The sequence below is a fragment of the Marmota marmota genome, unplaced genomic scaffold (assembly GCF_001458135.2).
Source record: "Marmota marmota marmota unplaced genomic scaffold, marMar, whole genome shotgun sequence".
Lineage (NCBI taxonomy): Eukaryota > Metazoa > Chordata > Mammalia > Rodentia > Sciuridae > Marmota > Marmota marmota.
The window spans coordinates 4,084,496-4,105,800 of NW_026000057.1; the positions used below are offsets into that span (position 1 = coordinate 4,084,496).

A 21,305-nucleotide genomic window follows, 5' to 3' on the forward strand; every position below is an offset into this window, starting at 1 on the left:
TACGCAGTAAAACCTGTCCAATGGCTTGAAGGATTGAGCAGATGCTCTCTCTCTCTCTCTCTCTCTCTCTCTCTCTCTCTCTCTCTCTCTCTCTCTCTCTCTGTACTAGGGATTGAATCCAGGGGTGCTTAACCACTGAGCCACATCCACAGACCTTTTTTATATTTTACTTAGAGACAGGGTCTTGCTAAGTTGCTGAGGCTGGCTTTGAACTTGCAATCCTCCTGCCTCAGCCTTCCAAGCCACTGGAATGTCAGGCATGTGCCATTGCAGCCGGCCCCAACACTGTCATCTCTTCTGGCTCAAAACACCTCCATTCACTTTTGCTGCTTTCTAGGTCTACTGTATTTCTTCTGTCATATTTAAATATGGTTCTGCCCAAGTTGACCTTGTCCCAAGCTGCAGGCAGAGTTGGAAGACAGAAATGTCCGAGGGATTTGGTGTCAGGCATTTAGCATGAGAATATCCAAGACAGTTACTCCTTTGTTCAGAATTGAAAGAACTTATTGACATTTTCTGATTATAAAAGTAACATATGATTATTATAAAATGAAAGTCCATAAAATCTAAGTAACAAGCACTTGAAACTAAACTGAGTGAAGTCAACATTTATACATTTTCTCCTTTCTGATCCTTTTTCCCTTGTGCTCACATTTTTACAAATTCATTGGGTTGTGTAACCTGATTTATATTCTCATGAACTCTAAGCAAAACTCATGTAACTTTGGCTTTTAATTAGGGGAGCCCACTGAAGGAAAAAAGCTAAGAAATACTGCTTTCTCTATATTTTTGAGTAGTTCACTTTAGATATTGTTCACTATGGCTCCAGATTATCTCTCTAAATGCCAGAAATATTCTCAAAAAAAAAAAACAAAAAAAAACGATTTGAACACGAGGGTTTTCCATTTTACTCTTCTTAACCTTTAAAAATTACAAAAGTAATGTGAATTACCGGAAAACATAAAAGCGTAAACTGAAAACAAAGGACATCTCTCATTTACACCCTTCTGCCTTCTGTTCTTCAGTGGAGCTCACCGTCAGGTTATCGGTCAAGAGATGATCTGTGCATGTACAAGCATGTTGCGTGTGCATAAAAGGTACTGCCTCTTTAAATACAATGGGATCATGTCATCATGTCACACACCTATTGTCTGCAGCCATTTTTTTCTATGTCTTAGACGTCTTTTCAAATGAGTTCTTACCTATCCTCTTCATTCCTTTTTCAATGACTATGGGCTTTCCCATCGAATGCTGCATGCTTTATTTCACCAGTCCCTTACCCACTTATTCAGTTTGTCTTCAGGTCTTTACGCTGCAAAGCACCTACTTTAGAAGTATTTGCTCAAGTCAATTTACAGGTTGAACTAACAGCATGGCACATCAACCAGTTCACAAAGTCACACAGAGCGTTTACTGCTCTGTAACTTAGAGAATGCATTCCGCTCAGGATTTAACATAAGTTAGAGTATTTAACATAATTCTTCCCTTATGGAAGCCCCAAATGGCTTTCAGGGAGGAGAAGATTGGGATAGGATAGAATGAAGAGGCATTTGAGGGTAGGCAGCCATGGGCAGGAAGGGCTGTGCAGGTGGCCCTGGCCTCCCTAGCTCCCTCTGCACTCATTTCCAGACTAGGGAGGCGGGCAGCCTAGCGGCTGGAGAAAACTGTTTCTCTCTTCGTGTGTCAGAGACAACTGGGAAAGTGCCAGAACACAACATGCGGGATGTATTTCCCAAGCAAGAGGAAAGTGTCATGCATACTTTTTTTTTTTTAATAACTTGAAAGAAAAAAAAAAACATATTCCCATCTCATGAGTGGCTGCAGTATCCCAGACATTCAGATCTCTCTCATGTGGTTTCCACTATGTCGATGGGGAGACTCCTATGTGAACTGCTGCACTATTTGGTCAAAATATAAAACTGTCTTTCAATTACATAATTTCCATTAAAAATAGAAGCTTATTTTTCTGGGCGCGGTGGTACACACTCTTGATCCCAGCTGCTGGGTTGACTGAGGCAGGAGGATCACAAGTTCAAGGCCACCCTGGGTAACTTAGCAAGACCCTGGCTCAAAATAAAAAAATACAAAGGGCTGCAGAGCTTGAGAGCCTCTGGGTCAGTTCCAAGTACCTCAAAAAACAAAAAAACAAAACAACAACAAACCCCCCCCCCCCAACTCCTTTAATAACAGTGTTCTTGAAAAATACTTGTTAGATCAAAGATGGAAAAAAAATTCTACATGATATAATTCTAATTTGGGTCTTGGGCTGGGGCTCATGGGTAGCACACTTGCCTGGCATATGTGAGACACTGGGTTTGATCCTCAGCACCACATATAAACAAATAAATAAAATAAAGATCTATCAACAATTAAAAAAATAAAAAATAATAATTCTAATTAATCCCAAACTTCAACATATAACTCAATGACAGGGAATTTTATGACTGGAAATTTATTACTACTTGATTACCTCAAAATCAGTGCTAGATTTTTATCAGCATTGGGTTTTCACATTAAATCTGGTTTTGTTTCGTTTTGAGACAAGGTCTCTCTTTGTTACCCAGGCTGGTTCTGAATTCCTACGCTCAAGCGATCCTCCTGCCTCAGCCTCCCAAGTAGCTGGGACTACAGGTTGGTGCCTTGGTTTCACATCACACCCCTAAAGTCTTCTTGTACCTCATCGCTCCTGCTCCTTTGGGGGTTGACAGAATAGTGCTGAATCTAAGTTGAAAAAGTGGACACACGGTAGCCTGCAGTCTCTCTCCTGCCACAGTAGAACATCTTATGGTAAGAGGGGTCACTTGGTGACAGTGGGACCAGCTGTATTTGTAAAGGGATCCCTTTTGGTTTGCAGCAAGAGACAGATGTGTGTTATAATTGAAGTCTCATGAAATCTCTTTAAAACATTTAAGATGACTACAGTTCTACAAGCAACACAGTCTTTCAACAATATACTTTCTTTCACCCGAGATTTGTTGAGCAACTATTTGGGGGGCAAGCTTCTGAGATAATGGCCAACAAGAAAGTTTATGCTCAACAAAAAGCTTGTACCTAAGCCAGAAGGCTGAGGAGAAAACAAGAAATTGCAAATACCTAAGGACATAGAGGAAGTGCCACCTGCTACAGTTCTGGGATTCTAGAAAATGGCTTCCAAAGAAAGCAGAGACTACTGATTTTTTTTAAAAAAGTTGCATTTGGGGACAAGGTGCATGTGCATGCAAAGACCAGAGCTTATCGTGGAGACACAGGAAGGCACCAGGGATGACACCATGAGACCTGCCTTCTGGAAAGAAGAGTCTGGTTGCAGGATGGAGAGAAGGGATCAGAGGGGTTGACACTGGGACAGGGAGAACAGCCAGGGGCGGTTGTTACAATGAGAACCAGAGATGGAGACTTGAATAAAAGTGTTGGCAGTGGGACTGGATGAAAAGAACACACTCAGAAAGATCTAGGAGACACATCAATGTAGGAGGCCGTGGTCATGGCATGGAAGTGGAGGGCAAAGAAGAGGTAATGACAAAAGATGGTGGCACAATAGCCCTGACAGCCCTCTCCAGTTACTTCCTTGCCTTCATGCCTCCATACCTCACTTCCCACTCCTAACACCTACATAGATTTTCCAAGGGCTATTGAAGACTTAGCCTGTGTGGCAGAGCAGGCTGTGGGGGAATTCACTCTCTTGGGAGTAGCTTTAACCAGTGACTGTATAAATATCCCAGCCCTCTCATCTGTCAGGTAGGAAACTCCCAAGTGCATATCCTACATTCCTACCCTACCCATAGTTCCCTCGTCAGCTTTCTGTCACTATGACAAAATACTAGAGAAAATCAACTTTCAAGGAGAAAAGGTTTATTTCAGTTCATGGTCACTTGGCTCCACTGCCTTTGGACCTGTGCTAAGGCAGTACACCATGGTGGGAGTGCATGGCAGAGGAAGCCATGACATCATGGTGGCCGGAAGCAAAGGGAGAAACACAGGGCCTGTCCCTAATGACCTAAATTTCTCCCACTAAAGGTTCTCCTCATAAAGGTTCACCTCCTAACAGCCCCACAGGCTGGTGACCGAGCCTTCATTCATGGGCCTTTGGAAACATTCAAGATCCAAACTACAGCGCTAGGAAATTCACCTCCGGTCATCATGCTGGTAACCTGTTGCCTAATGTCCACTTGATGGACCGTCTTGTTTCCCTGGCTCGTGTCCCGAGGCCTTGTCAGTGCTTCCTGGTCTCACTTCCTAAGAAACCTAAGTGCTCTCCAGTCTTTGTCTCACAGTCTGCGTCTGGGGGAGCCCAGACAAATGGAGTCTGAACTTAGGGTTAGCTGTGGTGGGTAATGAGGACACGTGATCAACTGAGAAAAACGGAAGGGGAAGGTCTGCATTCATTCGTAAGTTCCTTTTGGGGAGGAGGTCTGTGGAGAGTGACAGGTTGGAGAAATGATGAGTTCGGCGGGGGACCTGCTGACTTCAAAGGAGCTCCAGGGACCTCTGTGAGGGGTCTCAGCAGAACACCTGGGGACGGCGAGTGGAGCCCGATATTACACAAGTACAAAGAATGACCGCCCTCGGGCTCTTTTGGTTAAGGTCTTTGATTTCTGAATGATCAACTCAGAAAAGCTAAGTATTGCTAAGGGACACTCACTAAATGAGGGAGAACGAGGACCGTCATTTCTTTAGCTCTCTATCCAAAAAGGACCGGGGTGTGATGTAGGGGTATCTTTCTTTCTCACAGAGGGGCACCCGTCCGGCCTACATATGGGAATACAGAATGGATTCGTCTGAATGAAAATAGATAGACCAGTTTGTGAATGGAATGACTTTTCTGGTTTTTTTTTTTCCTCTACCCTGGTTACCAGAGGGCAGTCGCTGCCCTGAGAAGAAATGACACAAAGAAGAAATTGCATGAAATGAGAATATGTATTTTTGACAGCAAAGGAATGGAAGAACATAGTGCATGTAGAGAAAAGGCCTTGTGGATTGAATTAGGCCAATCCCAAACTGAAGCCGGGGTCAGTCCATTGCAATTTTCAAACAAATACTCTCCATCATCCGTTACACATACACAGGAATTTGGCCTTTTATAGCACGACTCATTCTCAAGGTGTCTAAATATTCTTGCAAAAGTAAAAACACAACCATAGGCACTGCTGAGGCCCAATAAACAGCATTTGGAATATATTATGCGAGCATCTACGTATTTGCTCTGTTCAGAGGAAGATACGAGATTAAGCCAAGGTGGCCACAGCCCTGGGGGTCACCTGGCCTGGGAAATATAGTCCTCAAACTGGATTTTTAAAAGGGCTTTTGGACCATTTTCTACCAAATACCTATACAAGAGCGTTGATGCCTGTCTTTGATATCAAGTGACTCAACTCAAGTGCCTGATGGGCAGGGGTCAAAGGGCTTCCCAAATAATCACTTCTTTTTCCCCCTCTATCTTTTTGGGTTTTTCTAGATACCCCAGGTGAGGCATCTAAACTGGATACTAATTTCTCTTTTGTAAAGGTTACCAGCTTTTACAATAACCGGTACATACCAACAATTTAACTACTTTAATTAGTTTTGAGAAGGGCTAACTCAGACACAAAGGTGACAGTACCTTTTGAAAGACCTTTCTCTACAAACAGAGCTCAATGAAGTCAACTACTTTACTTTGGAAAATATCTACACTAAGACAAAGCCCTTTGGTGAGGCACAGATGGAAATACTTGGAACACACGATTTTTAACCCCAAATAATATTACCTGCATCAGGAAAAGCCATAACTGTAAAACGTTCTCTCTAGCCAACAACTGCACAGATGATATCTTAAGGAAGCCTATAGGCAGTGTGGAAGAGTTTTCAGATTTGAAACACAACAGAAAGTGGATATACCCACCTGGGTGTCCTCAGTTCAGGGCCACCTGCCTGTGCCACAAATAGAAATTCTCCTGCAAACTGCAGGTTGTATAACTGAAATCTGTGGTCGGAAGCTCTTGTGCACCCTATCATGGTCAGGAGGTAAGCACTAGGCCATCTAGACACACTTATTTGTAAATAAGCCGAGTGGCCTTGACAAATGCAGAAATAGTGTCATTAAGTACCCAGCTCAATGAATCTCCAAAAAAATTATCTATACATGTCGTCGGCAGCCAGAAAAAGAAACGGAACATGTGGCTACCTAGAAGCCACGCCTGTGCTGCTCCCAGCCACTACCCCTGCCCAACACTGTGTCTCTGGAGGAAGACTTAAGGGGACTTGTCCTTTCCCTAGCTCTCAGAGCAGGCAGCAGAAGGTTAGGAGTGAATCCCCTAAATTAGACTCTGATTTTCCCCTAAAAAGGGCCCTAAAAAGACCAAAAGGAAAGTGGAGATGAAGTTATCCTGCCATGGCAGACGGCAGGGCTCTTGAAATAGAGGGGATGTGGAAGGAGCTTGGAGACCTAATCCCCTTCTACTGGAAAGCGGGTTAGGACTAAACCCACGTTCTCCAAATCCCAGTCTAGAATTTTCTCTTCTGCATTGATGACCAAATCACCAATGAGTTCTGCATGTTGCATTTTATTTATTTAATCAGATATTATAATGTAACTTTGTAAAATCCATTTTTATGAATCAGGTGAAGCATTAAAATCTCTGGAGGTCTTGCCAGGTGCATGGCAGGCACACACCTATAATCCCATCAACTCAGGAGGCCGAGGTAGGAGGATCATAAACTTGAGGCCAGCCTGAGCAACTTTGTGAAACCCTGTCTCTACATAAAAAAGAAAAAGGGCTGGGGATGTAACTTAGTGGTAAAGTGCCACTGGGTTCAAGCCCCATCACAGAAAAAAAAAATCTACTAAAGTTCAAAGTGAGAGAAATATTTCAAGCAATTATGACATTACAAGGCATTAAAGGAAGAGAGAAAAGACAGAAATGGAATCAGAATATAGTAAGAAACAGTAAGTACTTATCATGTAAATTCTTCCAAATATCTTACTTAAAGACTACTTTCTCTTCCTAACTTAAGGAAGGCAGGCCATCCCTAGTCATTAAAATGCCAGGTGCTATGGATGCATGTGGGTAAATGCCAGGGCGGGTGCCCTTCTGTTCACTGGCTGGTGACACATCATCTGGCTTAGTAGGCGGCACAGTGGGGCAGAGAGAGAGAGAAAATGCACTGTGCACTCCTGGGCTTGAATTCCTGCGCTGCCACTTGCCAACTCGATGACTTGGAACAAGTTATTAAATCATCCGAGTCTCCATTTAGTCATCTGTAAACTGGATAATTCCCATGTCTCGTTGAGTTGTTTCCAGAAGTAAATGCGATAACAGGGTCCTGAGCCTGACAACTCAGTAGATCCTTGATGGCCGACACAGAATGAATCTGTGTCATCCAAAAGGAATGGAAGTGAAAAGATACACACCAGCACCCGATGTTCTATTGTTTACCCACGACTCAGTCTGAATTTAAAAAGAATCTGCTGTATTTGAGAAAGGATTGAAGAGAACACTGTGCTGAAATCTGGGATGGTTTTGTATCTCTGTGTCTGTCTCTGTCTCTTGGTGCTGGGAAGTCTCAATATGCAGGAAAGTGACACATGCACATTAAGACTTATCTTTCAAGCCAACTGTCTTAAAAAGGTCTTTTCTATTTGGCCACAGCAGGCTGAGGGTTCCTGCAGGTGGTACTAAAATGCAAAGCATCATTTATTTAGATTTCAGAAAAGTATATGACATGGTGCTACTTGGATTAGATCAATGGGCAGAGCAGAGAGAGGAAAATGGATCATGAATCAGCCTGGGAACAAGGCAGACAATTCTAAACTCGTTTTTTGATTTAACATCAAATCCCGATATGGCACACCTAATCCTGAAAGGAACCCCGTTTCCCCTCTGCCTACCCAAATAAGCTTGTTTTTGAAGGAGTGCTAATGTTTTTATTAGTAGTAGTAGGATATAAATAATAACAAAAAGATTTTTTTAAGGCAAGTTAGAAAAGAATGGGGGTATAGATTTACAAATATAATTGCTGATTTGTTTCCCATCATCTAAACTTCAGGCTCCATCTGAAATAACAAACAGAAGCACCAGTGGCTCCCAACACCATGAAAGAATCCCATGGAGACCCACTTTTCCCTTCACACCCACTCTGGTTGTATTTTTGTTTTTTGGCTTAATACAGAGCAAACATACTGTGACTTCAAAATCATAATAATGCAGAACTGAAGCTTCAAGAAGCCATAAGGAAACGTGCTCTTATATGGTTACCTTAATAACCCTTCTTTATTCAAAGGTAATGGCAAAACATACATAGCTGTAGAGGCAACTCTAATGGGTCTATTTTTAATACAGGACAGCCCCAGGTGCCCTGAAAAACACCCAACTTCAGAAGCTTTCTTCTATTAAGGTAAATCTTGTACAAGTGAGACCACTATAAATTAAACAAAGTACATTAAATTATACACAGTCAGTAATTTCTCTCACTGACAACAGGAAAGCTCTTATTTCCTTTGCAAAATTGCCACCAGCAACACCACCGCCCAGGGTGCACTCAGTAATCCATTCATGGCACGAAGGGTGTTTTGTCCCCTCATCTCTCTAGCAGGAAGTGACAGTGGTTGTTACCTTGTCAGTTTAATAAGGATTTGGGGGTTGGTAGTGTAGCTCAGTGGTAGAGCGCTTGCCTAGGATGTTTGAGGCCCTGAGTTCCATCCCCAGCAAAACACACACACACACACACACACACACACACTCGGACTCCTGATATCACCACTAAGATAAGTGACCATGTTAGGTCTGGGCTCCTGACCATTCTGTGGCTCTTGGGAAAGTCAGTCTAGAAATACTGGCAGCAATCATGACCAGGACACCGTGAGGCTCTGTGTTCATTCTGTTTCTCAGCTTCGGTGGCAGCTGTGAGTTTGGGATACCATCTGCCGAAGGCAAATGCCTAGCTAACTGTGCTATTCTGGATTTCTTCACAGTGCACGGTTCTACCACCCTTATCCTACTCTGCTCTTCCTCTGGCTGCATCCCTCTTTCTCCATCAGGCTGAAACCCGGTCCCAAAATCTGACTCTACCAGGGACCCCTCAGGCTCAGACTTCTTCCACCTGAAATGATTCTCCCCTTTGGTACCTCTTCTGCTTGCCTGCCCCCTGGCTTTACTTGGAAGGTACCTGGAAGAGAATTTCATCCCATGAGCAGGTTAGTCAGCCTTCCATTGCTAGGAAAAAACTCACAGTTTCAGAGGCTTTGGTCCCTGTCACTGGGCCCCATTGCTTTGGGCCTGAGACAGTACAGTACATCATGGCAGAAGGGCCTGTTCACCTCATGGTTGCCAGGAAGGAGGGGGGGGGGAGGTAGGGAAAGAGAGAGAGACAGAGAGAGGGATCCCAATATTCTCTTTAAGAGCAAGTTCCCAATGATCTAACTTCTTTCCACTAGGCCCCACCTCTTAAAGGCACCCCCACACACACAACAGTGCCATGCTGAGGAGCAAGCCTTTAACACATGAGCCTCTGGGGAAGGGGGGTACATTTCAAATCCAGACTACAGCAGTATATACCGCTATCCAAGATACATTGTTGAAATAATGCTGCGTGTTTGCAGCATTTGCTGGGGATTTCTAGGGGATTTCTTAGCCTGGTACAGGCTCAGTAAGCCTCATTACTTATGGTCTCTACCAATTGGGAACCTAAGATCATTCTCTGGGCTGACATTTATCTTTGCATTTTCTGTAGAAAGAAGAGGTTTGCTAAGTAAATAAAGAGTAGAAATAATATTTTAATGGCAATGTTTAAACTAGCTGGGAGAAGATTTCTAAGGATCCCATGGCTTTCATTTATATACTAACAACAAATTATCTACCTGGTGGTCTTCTTTCTGGCTTCTTCATTTCTGCACAGCTACTGTCATGCCCCGATTCACCCCTCTTATGGCAAAGCTGAGCAGTCTCCTAAACCAGTGGACTTGGCCTGTCCACTTCCTGTCCCCCTCCTCCTCCTCTGTAGCCCAGCCCTCACTGATGATGCTACCCTAGGACTAGAAGACTCTCCCTGGGCCCCTCTTACCACACCCTCCAACATTCAGCCATCTGCTGCTCCAATGGTCTTCCAAATTTTTCTGTAAATATTCCTGACTCTTTTACCCCAGGACTTTGAGATTCTCAACTCTGTGGCTTCAAGTTCCCTGTTCCCAGCATTGGATTTAGCACAGTACTGGATAAATGTAGGTCCACAATATCTACCTGAGACCCCTCAGGGCCAGATGTATTTTGGGATTCACAGTTTCTCCGATTTCAGGATGATGATACAGTACATCCAACGTATTTTAGGTAGCATCCAAACAGTACTGGAGCAGCATTCATCAAGGATGTTGATATTTCTCCAACAAAACATATGAATTTCTCCCTTGTTGTAATATATAAATAGCTTTCCATTCTGTTTGGTCACAGAATAGTTTATTCAAAAAGTTTTTTTAAATTTTTTTCACTTCAGAATTGTGTTACAGGATTAAGGAGCTGTAGTAGGTTTACCATGGCCATTTTATACTGTCCAGACTTTAAATAATATGTTTTTCTTTAAAAGTCTCCATATTGCAGATTTTGGTTAATTCAAACTGGTCTTCTCCACAGTTAAACCAAATTACTGAGGCTTTCCTTACCAGACTGTGTTCAGATTATGAGAATTTCATGATCATAAGGCTGCCCTAGCATTTACAAATTTTTCAATTCCAGCTCTATTTCTAAAGCATTTTCACCTTGCTATTAGGAAACAAAAGTCCCCATTGAGTTGCTTATTTTAGCAAAATGCAGATGTGTAGTAATCATTTTGGTTGTCTTCTGCCTAAAGAAGGCTTTGCTCGAGAAGGATAGATTATCCTTAGTAGGGTGGATTTACATTTTTAAAAATCCCAGTTAGGCTGACCTCCTCCCTTCCCACCCCCAGCCAAATAAGAGTTAAACATTTAAGTGTGAGTTTATCTAATGTGTAACCTAAGTCTATAAAGTGCTCCACAGGAAAAAAAAAAAAACCGAAAAACCTCCACACACAGTTAAACATATACTAGTATCACTCATCTGAACTTGACCAATAAGCCCTTCTTTAAACACAGCCAAGCCAAACACTACGCAAGCGACGCAGGGCTTGGGCTCGTACATACATCATGGGATGCAGGCCGAATGGGTCACAGCACTCTAACAGGCAATTCCTAGGCAGTTATTTTGACATTAGAAAGTCACAATCCATCAACTTAACAGCAGGGCAATAATTTTGGGACCAGGGAGATGGCTATTCAAAATGACACTGTGGGAAGTAAACAGTAGTTCTAAGAGCCCTGTTTGCGAAGGAAGACATAAACTAAGTGGAATTTCTTTCCACCTCTGGAACTAGCTATTATTATGTAATGTGCTCTTGTGTAAGCATGTTATTTCTGGGGGTTGAACTGAAAAGTTGTGCCTGTCAGGCCTAAAGAACATGCAGGTACCTGGACCTGGCTAGATGCATGCAGATGAGAAGAGATGGATCCCCCATGACAACACCTCAATGTGTGTCCAAACATTTCCACTGACCTGTGGTACCCCAAGCCTACATTTTAGAAGATATAAGTTACCTGACTCTGCACACTGCAAATTAATCAATCAATCCTCCAGTGCCCTATGATATGGGCCTCCTTGGGGAGATGGAAAACACCTGAATTTTATCTTGAGGGATTACTGGAGCCAACAACCCCACGGTGAGCTCTTCCTAACCCACATATCCTTGGTCTCCCACTCTGTTCTCCTGGACAAGGATCCTCTTCCACCCTTCGCCAATGCTTCCGAGATTCTGTCAGCAGCTGGATGGAGCGACAGCTGGGAAGTTCCCAGCTACTAGGCTGGTGATGAGACTGGGGTGAGAAGTGGGGAGGGGGTGCGGACTCCAGTGAATGGTCTCCCATGTTCTCATTTCATAATAACCCCGAGAGCACACGCATGAGCCCTAAGGGGTGGCCATGCTGCAGATAAAAGGACAGTGCCACTTTTTCCACTCTTTTTTTTTTTTTTTTAAACTCTTGAAAGGAGAAATGAGAGAGGAAGAATGGGTAAGAAATGCATACCGATGGCTGAAAAAGCAAACAAGAGCTTTGGATGGATACATGTAGATACATGTCTTGGAAGAGAGATGCAATCTGGGTGGTGAAGATTTTCTTGATCAGCTATGTTGCTTCTATGGAAACCAAAGTAGTCTCGGTAGCAGCCCACACCCTGCCAGGGTCACGACTAGCCAGAGTGGGGACTAATGTTCTTACCACAGTCCTTCCCTATTTTGCTGCTTGCCCGACATGCTGACAGCATGTAAGACAAATTATTTTCAGTTTGTACTTTACTATTTTAAAGAAAAAGAAATTCACTGTATGGACAAAATACCAACAAGTAAGAACGATCACCTCTTAAAGCAAAGATGAAGAGGTCATCACTGTCCACATCTTGTTTTAATAAATATTTGTGGCTGTTTAAATGGTGTTTCATGTTCATTTCAAAAATTTCCCTTCATGGAAACAACTAGAACACATTAGCTCAAATATCTGAAAATCCACACATTTCAGAAAAGCTGTTCTTAAGCAACCAATAGAAGAACAAAGTCAATTCTGGTTCCATACCTGGAGCGGATATTCTTCCATGAAGCACTGACTCACTGGGCAGCAGATCTTTTGAATTGGAGGTGAATGGTGATTGTCTAAATGTGTCTTCTGAAAAGAAAGGGCTGGGGGTAGGGGAGGAGGAGTGAGGTTTAGTAAATTAAGGTTATTTCAGTAAATTAAAGTTATTTAAGACACCCAGAGCATCTGGACCCAAATATATACACATACACATAAAATACTGCACAAGGTGTTGTTTTAAATAATGCTCAAAGATGATGATATTGTATTAAAGACAGCGAAAGACAAGTGCCATCTGTCCATTCTGCCTACTGGCTTTATATTTAGGATGCACAGATTAATCATCACCTTTGAAACACTGTTGAACCCATTGAGGGGGCAACCGAGTGGTCATTTTACTCTTGCTCAATGCTTTCTCAGTATGGTTTGCCCAAATAAAGACCAACTGCCTGGGTCAGAATCAGAAAGACCTTATCTGTTTTTTTTTTTTCTTTCTTTCTTTTTCCTCCGTTGTGGAGATGGAATTGCCAGTCCTGGTTCACCCAAAATCTGTCATCTGACCCTGAGGGATTCTGGTCGCCACAGAAACTGCATCTGCAACCATAACCAGGAACTGGGTTTAGGCTGCAGGAGTGAACCCTGAGAGCAGCGGAGCAACCCTGAGCCCCTACTGCACCAGCTAGACTCAGAAGCAGGACCACCAGACTCCAGCCAGGGCTTTCCCCTCGTACCACAGCCACAGCGAAGGCAAAGGTTTGGATGCTGTTAATGAAGGGGTTCTAACCCAGTCATGGGGTCCACCTTCCATCCCTCTAAAATAAACAGTAAAAAAAATAAAAAATAAAAAAGTATGGCAATCCCAAGTGAGAATACGGCACCATCCATCAGCGTGCAACCTGGAAAACGGGAAGCCCTAGGTACACCCGAGAAAACTGAACCGGAGAACCAGGTGTCCAGGCGGTGGAAGGTCCATGGGGCAGTAACCTAACCCTGGGACGGGAAGAGCAGAAAGCCACCCCACCCTGAGGTTAGGGCGCCAAAAGGAGGGGGTCAACGAAGCCCTGGGACCGGGGTCACCTGGCGAATGGCAGAGGCAGGAGGAGCCTGCTCAGGGGAAGGCGGAGCCAGAACTAGAGCCACGGAGAAGCAAGTGCGGCGGGAGGGCCGCGGCTCCTTCTCAAGCCCCACCCCCAAGGCCCACAGGGCCTCTGATTGGCTGAACCTTCCCAGTAGGCGGGGAAACGCCACATCAAGGGATCCGCCCCCTGCAAACCGCAACTTGGAGGAAGAAACGGACGCCAGAGAGCACACGCCTAGGGCTTTTCAAAACGTGGCACGAGGCTGTGATCACTATTATTGAATATCAAAAGGGGGTTATTAAGATGAAATTGAAAGGCTTTTTTTTTAAAAAGTAAAACATACATTGATGGATAATAGTGTTTCCACGTGACTGTTAGGCTAGATTTAATGCAACTGTGCCTGGCACGCTTTTTATTTATATCATAAACACATGACAATTTAAATAGACTAAAAAACTGAACTGGCTAGTCGGGCATAGTGGTGCACACCTGTAATCCCAGCTACTCAGAAAGCTGAGGCAGGAGGATGGCAAGGCCTTCCTGGGCAACTTGGTGAGACCCTGTCTCAAAAAAAAAAAAAAAAAAAGCTGGGGATGTGGTTCAACGGTACAGTGCACTTGAGTTCAATCCCTTGTGCCACAAAAACAAACAAGTGAATGACAAAAACTGGCTATAGGCTAGGGGTGGGGAGAAGGGAAAGGGTAGATTTGTAATTTTATACCAAATACCTTGTAAATTACAAGCTATAGAAACACTTTGAAAGATGAAGCAGCAAACCACGGTGGCTACGTGCATGCACTGGAGAGTAGGCATGCACTTAGGAGCTGTGTGACATTTGACAAATTACTTAACTTCTCTGAGCTTTCATCTTGTCTACAAAATGGAATGATAATGTATGGGCATCTCACATAGGAACTGGAGGATTAGGGAGGGTACATGGAATGTACTTTGCATAGTGTCTGGCAAATAATGAGTGCTCAATAAATGGGGACTATATTGTTTTAACTTGGTTCTCTCTATAGCCCAAAGGGGAGCATAAATGAATCAACTTTTCCACAGAAGTTAAGTAAAAGGGTAAAGTTCCCTTTGTATTAAAGCCATTACAAAATTAATGGAGGAAAGGCCACTCTGATTTTGAAGAGTTGGTTAGGTGCTGGGGGATTCGGCTAATTTTCAATCCTTCCATTAAAAATCTTGCTAAGGATCAAGACCTTCTAAAGAGAACGGAAGATTGCCAGTTGAACCTAGTGCAACCCTGCTCAATTCCAACATGATTCGCTCTGAAGCTCATACACTAGGTGACAGTGACACCCTGGTGTCTGAGTTTCCAGTCCACATGGGAAACACTGCAGGGGCACAGGGAGAAGGTCAGGCACCAGCCTTTTGCACGATAGTGACTCTGGCTGTAGAAATTGCCTGGAGTCTGCAGGTTCAGGGGAGCTCATGGACCTGCAGTTCTGAAATGCCGACTCCCCTTTGGGAACACCAAGAGGGCCAAGAGCCATCTCCAGAAAGGGTGTCTATAAATAGCAGTGCCACTGAGAAACATGGCACCAGCTTCATTTTTACAGTAATGACTACAGTTGTTACAGTGGCTGCCCTCGGTTTTACAGTAACTGCTCAGCGAGTGCCTATGACACGCCAGGCCCTGGGAACTGCAAGCCAGCAGTGGCCCCTGCAGAAGAGGGGAGAGCTTAGAAGAGAAGGCAGGTAAAGATGATGGGCACGTTGAAAACCAAGCCTAGAAAGAGTGAAGAGGCTGCCATGCTACGTGCAGGGGATAGCTTTCTGGGTTTTGCTATGCGGTGGCCACAGGTGAGCTCTGCATCTTTCAAAGGGTGGATTGACATCCATGTGAGGACCCAACCCTGTTACTGCTGAACTACTTGGAAGAAATTGAGTTGGAAGGGAGACAGTGACTGAGCGAAGCAACTTTCCAAATAATTTTCTAACCTGGAGGCCACTTCACCCTGTATGGCAAAGAATTCTTCTCCTGCAGGAGGGAGGGTTCCGAATGCACAAATGCACAGACGCAGCAGCACTCCTTTATGGGGGCTGAGAATGAAGAAGCTTCTAGAAATCAAGGCAGCATAAGGTCTTATATAACAGGTTAACAGAGCATCAGTGTCAGGTCCAACATGCCATGGACATGCTCTGCATTTGTACAGGGAGGTGAGGAGCGCAGTGGGCTAGCAGTTTTGAATCAGAAGGATTTGACTGAGTTTGAGGTTCTTATTGGCCACTTAGCTAAGTGAACTTTCTCAAGTCAATAACCTTGCCAGCGGCAGTTTCATCTTTGGAAAAAAGAGGTTCAGAAATTATAGGGGCACTGTGAGCATTCAATGAGGTCTTTAGTGTTATAGTTCTCAATCAACAGTAGCAACTAACACTAAATATCTAGCATTGCTTTAAAGTGCTGTGTGTGTGTGTGTGTATGTGTGTGTTGGACTTAAATTAATCCTCACAAGAACCCAATGGGGGGTGGTAGCTACCATTGTTATTACCCCTATTTTACTGATGAAGAGACTTAGGCACAGAGAAGTTACGTAGTTGCTCTTGCCCCTGAGCTAAGCCAGGATTTGCATCAGGGTAGGTTGGCTTTCCTGGCCAAGAGATCTTGTGTGGTCTCTTAATACCGAGGGAATTCTGGACAATATGGATCTGTGGATCCTTCTTGGAATGGATAAAGCAAAAGGAAGGAAGAGGCAGGAGGGATGAAGGATGTAGGAGCCTAGAAAGTTGAAGGCAGTCATTTGCAGTTGAGAAACAGAGCAAGTGAAAACAATTTTAGTCACTAGTTCTCTCTAAAATAATATATGCCCCCATTTTCTAAAACCTCTGCAACCCACGGGCCTGGCCAGTTTGCAATTTTGAACAGTCCCCACGATCTGTACCCACTGCTTTTGAGGGCAAGCTGGACTCTCTTAACCCTGGTTGAAAAAGGCAGGGTATTGAGGCCATTAGGTGTTTATAAACTGCCACTTTAGCACCAATATGAAGTCCGTGGTGGCATCATGGCCGTGCACACAGCACTATAGTAACCTTTTAGCTGTGCAGACCAGCACTGCTTTGCAGGAGGGTGAAAGGGATGGATAAGTGAACTGGGAGCCTGCCCTGTAGCATGCGCTTGCTGAATGGATCAGTTCTCCTGTACCATCGGTCATCTTAACTCTGACCATGTACTGAGAGGACAGGACACTGAGAAGTGCAGCTTGGGACTAAGAAGGTAGGTTGAAGAATATGGAGACACTCTCCCAGGCATGCTTTTTCTTCTGCTGAGCCTTGCAGTGGGTGGACAGTGGAGAAGACACTGGCTCTCAGAGGACACCTGGCTTTGCAGTGGACGCAGCACCCCGGAAGGCTATGCTGAGGCTGTTCAGTGACTGTCACTGTTGGGAGAGGGTGGCGGGGACAGAAGTTCCAGGAGGTGCTTGATGCAGGATAAACCAGAGCTGCATCTTCCCCAGAGGGAAATGAAGCAGTTTGCCATGCACACTCGGCACGTCTGCACAGGCCTTCACCTGGGAACCTGTTACAGATGACTCCAGACAAGGGGCCAGGTGGGACTGTCATGTGGCCCTGGACCTCTGACTCTCCCTACCCAAACTTTTGTCATTTCATTTGTCTATCAGAAGGTAAGCTAAGGAAGTGAAAAAAAGGAAAAACTGTGAAAAAGAAAAGAAACTGATTTCTAGTTAATATCTTTGGTAAAAAGGTGGTAGGAGAGAATGCTGAAACTAATAACTCTCGGGAGAAGGGATCGTCACTTACTCTGTTGAATAATCTCCATCTACCAGGACATACTCCCGTGTGGCTAGGGACACAGACAGGCTACCTGGAGGACTGAGCTTCATTTAAATATTCTACAAGTATTCAATAGTGGTATCTGGCAGTTGTGGGTTTGGACTGGACCAGTCCAACTGCTCTGCTTCTTTTTCCTGTGTTTCATTACTTAAAAAAGATGTCTTACGAAACTTCTATCTATTTGAGTTTCTTTTCTGGATAAAAGTGAACCAGATGTTGACAGTGATCTTCCATGTTCCCAGAAGTCACAATAAGAAGCAGGCAATGGATCAAAGTTATTCCAAGAATAAATCTTACACTAGTTCAAAGACTTTCTGAATGTGGGGAACATGGATGCGTCCAAATTAAAAAGGATACAGGTACCCTCCATATCGCATCTCCACGTCTACATTCTAAAGCTAAAGGAAATGAGAACCGGAAATGTTGTCTTTGAACAAAAACTAGAGCTTGCTAACAACAAAAGAAGAAACCACCCTGGTGCCTGTGGGGAGTGACCGATGGCGTGACCTTGGTTCCCCTCTGCCCAAANGGCCCCCAGTGGTTGTTCTTGTTTTCTGTAAAAAATCTAAAGGGCAAGATGCAATGGGGCGATGCTGTCATTGAGACTGGACAATTTCAGGCCTAAGATGGTACAGGCTGTGGGGTCAACAGCTCAGGGCTGCAAAAAGAAAGATTTACAATAAATAATAAAACAGTCCATAAAAGATTATGGCTCTAAATAGTGATACATTTTGCTAAGTGCCGATTGTGGCACAAATATTTCCACCTTTAACATCGAGGGCCAGCAGGGAGCTCCCCTTCACGCAGAGCAGAGAGCCTGGCTCCTTAATGCGTCCTCATGCGTCACCACTGAGATCAGAACGTTTCAGGAATTCTCACTCTGACGGCAAGAACCAAAACCAAACAAAAAGAAAAAGAACAAGAAGGTGGGGGCAGCGTGTAAGAGAAAGTTTAGAAAATAAAATTAGGCTTAGATGACACATAGTTTTAAAGGAGCAACATAAAAGAAACTTTTTTTTTTTTTCCTTTTAAAGGACAGCAATACTAATTCTCAGCACTGAACTTGGGAAAAGCAAGGAGAAAAAAAGAAAGTTCAACAAGAAAGACTGCTCCAGAATGAGTTTTTACTCCGGACTCACAAGGACCTAGGTAGATCAGGGTGGAATAAAACTTTATTAAACATAAGAGACAAACTTTCCCTTAGTGATACCTGACTTCTATCTGCACACAGATGGCTTTAATGAATGGGGGGAAAGTGTATTTTTGAGTAAAAGTACTTGATCATCTGTTTACCTATGTTCATATGATATGAAAGGGCTTCCAGATTTCTTCCAAGAGCTAGGTATAAAATATGTCCAAAAGAATTGCGTTAATTTTCCTTTTGTTTGTTTTATTTCAAGGAAAATTTAAGAACAAGTTCTCTGACTTGGATGTGTCTGACAGCCTGGAGGAAAGCTTGGTGGGAGCTCAGGTTTGCTCTCTCTAGCAGCCACACGCCCAGATGGCTGTCTGTGCTTCCCTGTGAATAGGGCCTCCTCCTCTCCACTAAGCCCCAGTTACCAACTCAAGACACTGTGGTTCTAGATTTTGATATTGACATACCCTATTATTTTGTAAGAACTGAAATATCATACATTGAATTGGTATTTTAAAAACAGCTCTGCTGGTGTGATGGCTCACGCCTGTAATCCCAGGTACTCTGTAGGCTGAGGCAGGAGGATATAACAAGTTGGAAGCCATCCTGGATGATTTAGTGAGACCCTGTCACAAAATAAAATTTTAAAAGGGCTGGGGGGAGCCCAATAGTAGGGTGCTTGTCTATCATGTGTGAATCCCTGAGTTCAGTCCTTAACACTGCAAAGCAACAAAAGCAACACACACACACACACACACACACTCCTCTCTGAGTCACTTAGACATTGTGACACACCCCAAGAGTAGCATCCTGCATTGACATTCTGAAGTGAGCAGGAGGCTGTAGCTGAGACAGTGATCTTCCATGTTCCCAGAAGTCACAAGAAGAAGCAGGCAATGGATCAAAGTTATTCCAAGAATAAATCTTACACTAGTTCAAAGACTTTCTGAATGTGGGGAACATGGATGCGTCCAAATTAAAAAGGATACAGGTACCCTCCATATCGCATCTCCACGTCTACATTCTAAAGCTAAAGGAAATGAGAACCGGAAATGTTGTCTTTGAACAAAAACTAGAGCTTGCTAACAACAAAAGATTATAGTCTTTGCTGAAGAACAGAACGGTTGTTTGCTTTTTTTTTTTTTTTAACTTCTTAAACTTATCAAGTGAGCAAGATGAGATTGTTTGAAGATGAGTAGAGGAACTACTTGGGTTAGTTATGACTATCTTCTCCACACTTCCAAAAGAAACTCCCCAGGAAGCTAGAGTAGCAAGCCTGGAAAAAGGCTCACAATTCAAAGAAAAAACCTTGTCACACTGTTGGCTTTTCATTTATAAAATGACATTACAGGCTGACTATCCCTTTTCTGAATCCTTGGGACCAGGAGGCTGTTTTGGAACATCTGTATGTACATAATGAGAGATCCTGGGGACAGAAGCCCAGTCTGAGCAGGACATTTGTTTGAATCATGTCTATGTCATACACTTGAAGGTAAGTGCACACAATACTTTATAGTGCTCTTGTGTTTCACTGAGACCTGTCACGTGAGTCCCCACGTGAAACTTTCGACTTGGGGCATTGTGTCAATGCTTGGAAAGTTTTGGACTTGGGAACATTTCAAATTTCAGATTTTTGGATTAGGGATATTCAATTCATATTTCATTTTCAACATAATTTTCATGACTGATATAATTTTCTTCATTCTTAGTGCTGATTTTATTTTTCTTAAACATTACTCAACTAATGTATTAGTTAAAAAAACCTAGAATGTTTTTTCTCTTTTTATATATGTTTAAAAATATGTGTTTAATATTTCTTTTTATCCACGTGTGTTTCGCCGCATATCGCTGATGGTATTCGAAGTTAGAAAGGTAATCTAAAATGAAAGAAAACACAGTTTTGATGGTATTCATGGACCCTGCCCTTCCCTTTTCAATATGCCTCTTCCTGAATGATTTCATTTATTTATTTATTGTAATAAAAAGAACCCTGGCTGGCAGGTCTGGGAATGTTGGGGAAAAGAGGACCCAAGATTAAAAACGAGTGTGAGCTCTTGCCCTGAAGATAACCCTGGCTATCCGAGACAGAAAATTCCTTATTCAAACTTAAAAGGAGCATAAGAGAGACCTCCGATGACCCCAGTGGGCTGGGCCTGGAAACCCAGCCATCGATCATGTTGGGCTACACATTTTCAAAGAAAGAGGTTCTGTAATGAGTCAAACTTGAATTAATCTCATACATTGGCAAGCGTCCGCTGGGACATTTATCTACAAATTGAGGCTGCCACCACAAATCCAGGGCTTTCTAAACTGGGCCTTTGGGCAGAGGGGAACCAAGGTCACGCCATCGGTCACTCCCCACAGGCACCAGGGTGGTTTCTTCTTTTGTTTTTTTGGAGGGACCAGCAAGCTCAGAAGTGCTTCCTTCTCCTCCTGTTCCCCTGTCGGGCTGGGCACCTCGATGATTTAAAGCTAAAGGTGGTGTTAATTTTGTAAGGTATAAAATGGTATTGTGGAAAATAGTCTTATTTTTTTTTTTTTTTAAGAGAGACATACCAAAGAACCTGGAGTGAGTATATATATCTGGGAGGTGATTTAGAATGCTGGGGTGGCAGAGCCTGGCATGTGCGAGGCCTGGGGTCCATGCCCAGCACCACAGGCAAAAAAAAAAAAAATTATATATATA

The 21,305-nt window shown here is 43.5% G+C and overlaps 1 protein-coding gene across 8 annotated transcripts in view; it reads right to left on the minus strand.

Annotated features, from left to right (window-relative positions):
• Znf827 (zinc finger protein 827) overlaps positions 1-21,305 on the minus strand; it is a 150,277-nt gene that overhangs the window by 45,256 nt on the left and 83,716 nt on the right. For all 8 annotated transcript variants that reach the window (XM_048813471.1, XM_048813472.1, XM_048813474.1 and 5 more), the window contains exon 7: positions 12,602-12,705. In XM_048813471.1, the coding sequence (XP_048669428.1) occupies positions 12,602-12,705 (104 nt within the window). The remainder of the gene's footprint in view (positions 1-12,601; positions 12,706-21,305) is intronic.